The sequence below is a fragment of the Malus domestica genome, chromosome 06 (genome assembly GCF_042453785.1).
Source record: "Malus domestica chromosome 06, GDT2T_hap1".
Lineage (NCBI taxonomy): Eukaryota > Viridiplantae > Streptophyta > Magnoliopsida > Rosales > Rosaceae > Malus > Malus domestica.
The window spans coordinates 3,055,070-3,064,942 of NC_091666.1; the positions used below are offsets into that span (position 1 = coordinate 3,055,070).

General features: G+C 38.2%; 1 protein-coding gene across 1 annotated transcript; it reads right to left on the reverse strand.

The window, feature by feature from the left end:
* Positions 1-2,494: 2,494 nt before the first annotated feature.
* LOC103441791 (uncharacterized) lies at positions 2,495-9,282 on the reverse strand. Its single transcript, XM_029104419.2, has 4 exons — positions 8,791-9,282; positions 8,410-8,513; positions 8,220-8,304; positions 2,495-2,906 (listed from the first exon to the last, which is right to left on the reverse strand). Exons 1-4 carry the CDS (start codon positions 9,028-9,030, stop codon positions 2,817-2,819), a joined length of 519 nt encoding a protein of 172 aa, XP_028960252.1. The 5' UTR covers positions 9,031-9,282; the 3' UTR covers positions 2,495-2,816.
* Positions 9,283-9,873: the final 591 nt, after the last annotated feature.

Genomic DNA, 9,873 nt, shown 5'->3' on the forward strand with positions numbered 1-9,873 from the left:
AAAAGATGAGGTATGAAAATGTCGTGACACCAATAGTTGAGGTAGTTTTTTGTACTTTACCCAACAAATTATTTGTATTTTGAGGATTTTGCACGAACTCAGATTGAAATCTATCACTTAAGTTATTTTTTATTTATTTTTTCATAAAAACATGCATGTGACTCACGTGGAGAGATATTTTTGTCAATTCACTGCCTAGGGCTCTTTAGAATCAATTTATGTGAAAGCAAAAGGAATTTTTAATAGCGTTAGAGTAAGGTCATGAAGAGCAAGGGAAAAATTGATTTTGGCAAGCGTTGTTGAAGAATTGAAGTGAAAATTATGCTAAAATCTAGTCCTTCATTTACAATAAATTTCAATTTTTCTTTTTTTTTGTAAGTCAGCAAGTGGGTGTGTGATTAATGTATTATTCAAATATTAAGTTTTCGGGTAAAAGACTGTTTACTACCCTCATGTTTCGTGGTTTTCAACATTTAGTACATCATGTTTTTTTCGTCTCAGAGTCATACCTAAAGTGTAAATTTTGGGACAGTCTCATACATCCGTTAGTCAAACTGTTAAGTTTTTCGTTAACTGTGACGTGGCGCACTGATCGGACGCCACGTGTCATCCACGTTTTTTTTTCCTTTTTTTTTCTTTCTTTTTTTTTCTTCTTCTTCCTTCTTCTTCTTCTTCTTCCTCCGACTGCAACTTTTTTTTTTTTCTTCTTCCGTCTCCTTCCTTCCTTCCTCCTTCCTTCCCTTTCTTTCCCTTCTTCCTTCTTCTTCCTTCTCATTCTCCTTCTTCTTCTCGAATCTGGGGAAGCTTTTTTTTTTTTTCTCTTCTTCTTCTTCTTTCTCTTTCCTCCTTTCTTCTTCTTCTTCTTCTTCTTCCTCCGAATCTGCCCAGATTCAATTTTTTTTTTCTTCCTCCTTCTTCTCCTTCTTCCTTCCCCTTCTTCGTTCTTCTTCTTCTTCCTCCGAATTTGGGGGAAGATGAAAGTGTTTTTTTTTTTTTGGGGGAAGAAGAAGAAGAAGAAGGAAGAAGGGGAAGGAAGAAGGAGAAGGAGGAAGAAAAAATTGCAGTCGGAGAAAGAAGAAGAAGAAAAAGAAGGAAGAATAAGGAAGAAGAAGAAAGAAAGAAAAAAAAAAAACTTCCCCAAATTTCGGAGGAAGAAGAAGAAGAAGGAGAATGAAGAAGAAGGAAGAAGGGGAAGAAAGGAAAAGGAAGGAGGAAGGAAAGAAGAAGAAGGAAGAAGCAAAAAAAAAAAAAAAAGAAAGTTGTAGTCGGAGGAAGAAGAAGAAGAAGGAAGAAGAAAAGAAAAAAAAAACGTGGATGACTTAACAGTTTGACTAACGGATGTATGAGACTGTCCCAAAATTTACACTCTAAGTATGACTCTGAGACGAAAAAAACTTGATGTACTAGATGTTGAAAATCACGAAACATTAGGGTAGTAAACAGTCTTTTACCCTAAGTTTTCATACTCTTATGTAGGGAATTGCCGGATTGGGGCTGTACAAACCCCAAATTTGGAGCTATATTAACTGAGGCAGTATTACTTTGCAGTCAATTTGATTTTAGTCAGCCCCATTAAGTGAATTGATGAAAATATCCCTACATGTGACATGTTTTAATGGCAAAATGGATGAAAAGTAACGCAAGTGATAGATTCTAACTTAAAACAATCTAGTTGGAAAAATTAAAAATTAAAAATTTAGTTGCAATATTGCCCATGCTTACAAGGTCAGGTGGTACTTGCGCAAAAAATCTTTGTATTTTTAATATTTAATATTAATTAGACCCGTAAACGGTATGGCTGCTACCATACTTGACCCGTTTAACTATCGTAGACAATGTGCCAATTTCACCACACCCTTTAGATCTTCAGATGGGTAGATGAACATAGAAAGAGAGAGACCAATAATTACCTCAATCATCCTTGGTCATGGCTACAAGCAACCCCTCATCGCCACAGCCGCCACCGCCATCGGTTCCATCTTCTGCCTTCCAGCCAGTTTTTTCAGAAACATATGGTTCTTCCTACAATACATTGCCGCCATAGTTTGTGCCAACGTCATTGCCACTGCCTGCCACACCCACCACCTCGGCCTTATGATCTGCGGCTTCACTGGCAATCCAAAAATCCAACATTCCAAGCCTGAAGAGGAGTCTCTCTTGGTTCTCGCTCTACTACGCGGCCGACTCATTATGCTCGGCCGTCTTCTCATCCTTTAAAGCTGCCGGCCATGTGAGGCACGACAACAAGCGAGGAGGCTTGCCTGTTAGTGGCCTTGATACTGCCTGTGAGACACAAGAACCGGCAGCTGTACACTTAATTGGCGGCACCAGACGCAGTTACGAGAAAAATAATGAACTACATCGTTATATATTGTTTTTCTACACCATTTTCAAATGCCGCAATTTGGGAAAAGCGTCGAGAACAAGGTGCTGCACATGGTCATAAACACAAATGCTGCAATTTTCTAGTACAAGTATTGCAAGAGATCACAAATGAAAGGAAAATTGTTCTCCAAATGCTTCAAGACGGATAATCTATATCAATACTTGAAGCTTGAGTCGCATCGAAAAAGTTGTTATTTCTCTCTGATACATTCCAGTATTGCAAAAAACGCTCGTAAAAAACTTCTCCAAGCAGTTACAAGTTTAAAAATACAACTATAGCTGATTGTTCTCATCAGCTAATCAGGTATAGCCTCGAATTGAACTTGTCAATAGTTAAAACCTTCTAGCTGCTAAATCACTGCTTGTTCAAAGGAATCAGAAATGGAAACTAAAGAAAGAAACCGGTAGCACCTACCAGGGGACTCAAACTTTTAACCGCAAAAATTGAGCTTCTTCATCACTGTAGCATAAGCAGGATGGACAAGGGCAGGTACTCTGAGTCTACGCTTAGATATCTTCGACTGCATAAGATATAAAATTTCATTAATTTCAGGAACAAATTGGTACGTCTAGAGCTCTGGTCTACTAAATACCATTCGTAAATCATGAATGTACCTCGGACCAAAAATAAAATAAAAAAATTGTGAATGCACCATTATAATGAGAGAAAAAAGGCATTTGCAATAAAAGGAACGAAAGTCTGATCGAGCAGGTCAAGACACCAATAAGAGATTTAGCTGCACTAATAGGGCAATGGACAAGAATACATACTCGTTCATGTTGCTTCCCAGACAGAGGAGCTAATCAACATATTGATGACCAAAATAAACATAATCCACAAATGAGGTAGGGGAAAAAGAAAGAGAACTGTGACCCTAATTACAACAATGCCAATTCATCCGGAATTGTTTCACCAGAAACAAACATATACCAAGCAGCATGCATCATGAAATTAAAGAAATAACTAGTCCAAATTATAATCAACAATCGACGCACCAATATAACTCCTTTTTGTATAATGTCTCAAATTAATGGGGATCAATCATGTGCTTACAAGACTTTATTTTACTCGAATCTTTAAAAATCTTGTACCCTTTAGTGCTCCCAAAATCCGTTATTTAGGAACATTGCAGGCCACGAGATACCAGCTAATGTAACAACTTTTCATCAATTTCATTTAAAAATCACAACTCAGGATAAGAGTGTCCTTTTGCTAACAAAGCTGTGCAAATAGCGTTGCTGTACATTCTTAAATAGAGAGAGACGCTTTCACATCTTCTTAACCGGAAACGGCTGGGGAGAGGAAAGGTTTCATTTTTAAGGGCTTGTATAGGCCATATGCGGGATACTTATAGATAGACATAAACCAAGGGTGCTGGTCAGCAAATGAAAACTGGTTGTAAGGGAACTTCAAACTTGCTGAGTACCACTCTAAGTAACAAAAATAGTGAAAAAAAAAATAAAAATCGCTTGTTCCGCATGTGACATCATGACTTGTAGGTTTCAATGGAGCAATATTGTAACTAGAGCAGTCGTTCAAACAACTCTCTTTTTATTATATGTAGAAAACTTTACAGGAACCTGAAATGTGAATAAGCAATATGACAACACTTATCTAATGCTTTGGGAGACACCTAACACAAAAAAACACACACGTGCTAACATATAGTGCATGTATCTATATGAATATATGAAATGAGAAACCAAGATGATTGACCACCTATATTGCAAGTTGAAGCCATCGCTAGTTTTGTATTGCAAATCATTCTCAAGGCGATTATTGGATGATTCTTGTCCTTGTCCTTTCGGTCCCTCTCAAGCAATTCGGGAGGCTAAAGTACAACCTAAAGTAAAGGTATTAGCTTGTGTTATTGCATCTCCAACTTACAGGTATTAACTTAGTGGGAAAAGGCTTTGTTGTTGTTGTTGTTGTTGTTGTTGTTGTTGTCAGATTCCAGCCACTTATGCAATGGCGTAGCCACCCACAAGGCTAAGGTGGGCTGTAGCCTAGGGAGGTTTTCTGTAAGAGTAGTGTTATCCATGCACTCATTTTTATTGCTCACACACTTAATATAATTTTATATGAGCAAAAAAATAAACATATGATTTTATGGTACCATTTTCAGCTAGCCCACCCAAGAAAAAAATCCTGGCTTCGCCCTTGCACTTATGTGAAAAGTTAAAAAGTTTTTTGGAGGGAGGAAAGGGTTTGGTGCTAGGGGCATGCTGTTTCAGAAATTGTTGTGGTGGTTTGGCTGGAAAGCAATAGAAGGATTTTTATAGGTGGAACTTTTCACAAGAGTTTGCTTCAGTTTCCTGAGTTTAGGGATTGCTCTTTTCATGCTATTTCTTTTACTCTAATGCCGTCATCTTCTAGACTTCTATACAACTTTTTTTTTCTTCCTTTGGAAAAGAATAATTATTAAAAACAAAAATTGCTACCAGTGAACAAGAAATCCATCGAATCCAGATACAGTAAGGGTGTGTTTGGATGAGGGACTTCGAAGTTCCATGGAACCTAGGCTAAAGTAGCTAGGAATGTGCTTAAAAAATTATGTGGAAGGAATTTGAAAATGACTAGATGTTATACATTTAAGAAGAGGTGTCATTTTGAAATTCATTTGTTTAGAGTCTTTGTAGTGCATTTGTAGTGTTAGAGTATTTCACTTCTTGTAGTGCTTCTTTAAGAATAAAGCCTGAAGTTCTTCGTGACATTGAAAGCCCTTGTCATAACATAGCATACAGAAATTAGCAAGACCTACAACAGCCACATAAATAAAAGCTATGAAAGTAAGATTGACGAAAGTGAATACCAAAGCCTAAGGCGAAGACCAAAACCTAAAGCGAAGACCAAAACCTCACCCTTTCCCAGAGCTCTTCTACCCCACCCACTTATTTACCGTTAAATATCCTCCTATTCCTCTCCATCCAAGTCATCCATATAAGAACCATTCTACAACAGCCCCACAACAATTTAGCCTTTTTTCCTTTACCGAACACAGTAATCTTTCACTAAGAAACTTGTTGCACCCTTCTGATATTACACAACTCACCCCTGCCTCCTCAAAAAATGAATGTCACAAATTAGAGCTACTGGCCAGCAAACAAATAGATGATCACATTCTCTTCTTTCATCTTTACACATAATAGACCAATAAGGGGAGAGACGGCAATTGGTTCTTCTTTGTTTATTTTCTGATTGCAGATGCTCACCAGTCTGCCCTACATCACTATGTGGTCTCAACAAAACCAAAACGTTTATAAGGAGGAAATCGCCATTATTGTCACATGTGTGCCATACTACCATGTCAGCAATGGAGATGGAAAAGTAAAGAAAGATTGAGGTAACTTCACACGCACTTAAACTTTGAGGGGCAAAGTGAGACACAAGTGATATTTTGAGAGGCATTGCGATAAATAACCCTATTTTGTATTTTTGACATTCTATCAGCATAATATGCAAGTTTAATACCTAAAACTTTAAAAAGGAGCTTATAATTGTAAATGTCTATAATTGTAATTGTAGATAAAATTAACAATTAGAGATATTTGACAAGATATCTAGCATATTAAAAGAAGACAACCTAAAGTGGACAGGCAGTAGACAGGTAAAACCTTTATACTTAAAATTTGCAGCAGACTATTATTTGACATGATGAAAAAGGTAAACATGTCCTTTCAATAATGCATCAGCCTCAAAAAAAGAATTACAGCCGAAGCACTAACAAGACACGGTTATCTTATCTTTATCACCAGATTCAATAAGTGCATAAAAGCAAGGCACACACTACCTCGAACGTAATCTAATCACTAGCCCAATTAGTAGGCAACTGAAATGTAGACAAAACTAATTAACATCAGCACCGCAATGCAAACAAAACTAATTAACAAAAGCACCCTAAGAACTGAAAGATGACCAGAAACAAACTCATCCTCCCCCTTAGCACCTTGAACAATCTCTGAATTCTCTACATCCAAACAACCCAAAATATTTTCAGAACACTACATATCCAGCACCATGCCCCTTTTCTTTCCTCCAAGACTTGGGCTTCTCACAAAGTAATTCAACACAAGATTCAAAGATTGCCCAATTCAAAATGGTCTCCCTAAACAGCCGTGTCCATAAAAGACACACAAGAGGACAATGGAGCATTAAATGATTGAAATTACATGCCAATGAGAAGAAAGATACCAAATCACGGTAAAACCAAGTTATGAAATTACATACTCATTACTCACTAATATAGGGGACATAACCTCACTAATATAAAATTATCCTCTATTGAAGCTCTCAAATTAGTCTCTGGAATGCTCTAGCCATGTGCAAAAGGTGCCATGACGCTGGGCCACCAATTTCTAATATGTATGCCATTAAAAAAAAAGGTCGTACCCAGTGCACAAGGCTCCCGCTTTACGCAGGGTCTGGGAGAGGTGAATGTCGGCTAGCCTTACCCCCATTTATGGAGAGGCTGCTCCCAAGTCTCGAACCCGAGACCTACCGCTCATGGGCGAAGGCACTTGCCATCGCACCAAGTGCGACCTCTATGTATGCCATTAAAAATGAATAAAAATCTAGGCCACGCAGGTTGCTAGTATCAATTTATTCATGTAAATCGGATATGAGTAAATCTACCTTTGGTTACACAAAATTAGCTGTTCAGGGAGATGAATAAGTTAGGTCATTGCAAGTGTTTGCTTTTTCCTTTCTCTACAAGGACCATAAAAAGGTGCGGACGAATAAGAAGCTCAAAGTTATGTGGGGCTGTTTGGTAATGGCTGTGATTTGGGTGGTTTAGATGGAAAGGACACAAGGACCCCAAATGATAAAGAGAAATTGGTGCTAGGTTTGCAAATTGGCTCCACTTGAGACAAGCAAGACATTCCAGATCTGACACAAAGACAGGAAATCTTTCATTTCCTGCTCACCGAAATTACATGGAAGCCAAAAATTCAGACAGAGATAAAGAAGACCAATGGCAATGGAATCATTAAGTATAAAGGTTTTACATATGTTTACACAATATTAGTTCACGAGCATCGACTTGAACCACTAGCTGCGATCTTGGGATTCCAGACATTCTCATGCAGCCCATCCCCCAAAGGGAATTTGACTATGTCTGGAACTTCCACAACCACATCCCAAGAATAACTTCATTTCTTTACTACCCTTAAGGCTCCTTTTTCCTTAACTCGAGCCAACTCATTCCATTACTAAGTGATCCTTCTTTTCTCATAAAAAGTTTATCATTATCCATTCCAATCTCCCTCCTCGCAAATGAAAGTGTTTTTGTTACTATTTAAATTAAAGGAACAACAACAATACAGCCCTTCATTAGCTAAGATACTGTTCAAAAGGCCCTGTAAGTTTATCAGTAATTCGTGTTAACACAGCAACTGGAATCAAGTTTAGAAGTTGGGTAGTCAATTTTGTGTTCAACTCAAAATTTATCAGGTTCATAATTTCTCAACTCAAACTCAACCTGAGCCTTTTTTTAACCTGTCCATACGGGCAGAAAGTTTGGATTGGCTTCATGGAGATCAGGCAGAGCCCGTTCAAGTTGCACCAATACATGCATCACCAAACCACTTCCAGAGAATTAAAGTTAATCTAAATTAGCAAAGAAGTTTGGCCCCAAAAAAAATATATCACCAAAGAAATTTTCTTGTGTAGTTGTGTGTACTGTATGTGTACTGAAATTCACCATCCCGCATGTAGTAGACCATTCATTCATATAGACTTTGAAACATGACTGAAATTTACTACTAGCTAGATGAGAATTGACCAACTGTACATACGAAACCCAAGCTTTGAATAATCAAAATGCAAAGCACACCTTCGAATGGGCATTGTGCCGCTTGCCAGCCCTCCACCGCCGAATAGTCCCATCATTCATTGTCCTAAACCTGGACTTGTAAGACCTGATCATGAAATTTCAAAACCACTTATTACCCAAAACTGTAATAACATTTCCAAAAGGAGAAAACAAATCACATAATATGATGGCTGAGAAAACAAAAACCTACGAGTAAGACTTTAATTTGGTTTTCTTTAACTTGGATGTGACGGGAGTCATCGGCTTTCTCCGCTTCTTACGCTCCCTTGACGAAACGTGCCGCACTTGAACCATCTTAACATACACAAACACCACACCACTTCTCTTCAAAACACTGGTATATAATTGCACATCAATGCACATAACAATACCATATCTAGACCCCCAATTCACATTGCCCTTTGATCGATTACAAAACAGACCAAAATCAAATAAAACCCCCAACTAAGTCCGGTATTTGCTGCAAAATTTTCTTCATTTCCTAATGATTCAAGAACACGAATATATCTTTCTCAGGCATTTTCTCAGTAACCAAACAGGGAAGACCACCCACTGAAAAAACCCAACTTACCGAGAAAGGGAATGGCGAGGAGCGAAGAGCAGTGACAGCCAGTGAAGGTTGGGTCGGTGAATGGGCACTGAAAAGGGACCTGACGATCCATCTGTTATCAATTGATGCGAAAGGGAGAGGCTGGTGAAGCAGCGGAGGGCAAGACCGAAGCAATGAAGGAGAAGAGAGAGATGATGGGAGAGTTTGGGCTGAGTGCACAGAGAAAGAACGAAGCTTGGAGAATAATCTCTGCATCGCCATGGTTTCGTCCTCCAGAGCAAAAGGGTTTTACAGAGCCTTACCCAGCCAGCCGCTATTGGGTTTTAGAGCTTCTCTTTCGATTCGGGAATGCAAAAATGCGAGCGACTCTGTTCGGTATTTCAGTCACTGGAGACTGGCTTCCCCATCCAACGGTCAGATATTATTCTCTCTTCACATCTGACCGTCGAATGATAAATGTATGGCATACAAGCACTTACCGTATAAATTTCTGAGTCACAATCATAAAGCACTGACGAGGTCATGTCACTTCAGTTATATTTGTAAATAGCAACCGATAAAAAGACATAACTCATATACAAGATAAACTCAATCCAGCAATTCATCAGTAACAAAATTACTTTCAGGCAAATTTACAAAATCAACTTTGATGAATAAGAGCATGGTATACATTACCAAACTTCTAAAAGATCCACTTTTGCATTTAAAATTAGTTGTATTATAAGCGTAGATTCTTATTCCATAATAATTTTCCTAATTCTATTATTCCATGCAAGTTGCATCTTGATAAAAACACCTCTTACTTTAGTACATAGAATCTCACTTCGACCAAGATTAACACAGAAACCAGAGATCCATGCACTCAACGAGTTTATAAGGACATCATTCTCCTTGCGTTTGATTTTTAAAACCCACTTGTTCCCAACGGCTTTATACCCAAGCGGAAGGTCAACTAACTCCCAAACAATATTCTTATCCTTGGTGCTCATCCCTTCCTTTATTGTATTTATCCATTTATCTTTGGCAGTTGAAGGCAACACTTATTTGTAAGAAGAAGGTTCATCTTATTCTGAAAGTATGAAAATGTAGGCTTCCCCAGCCTCA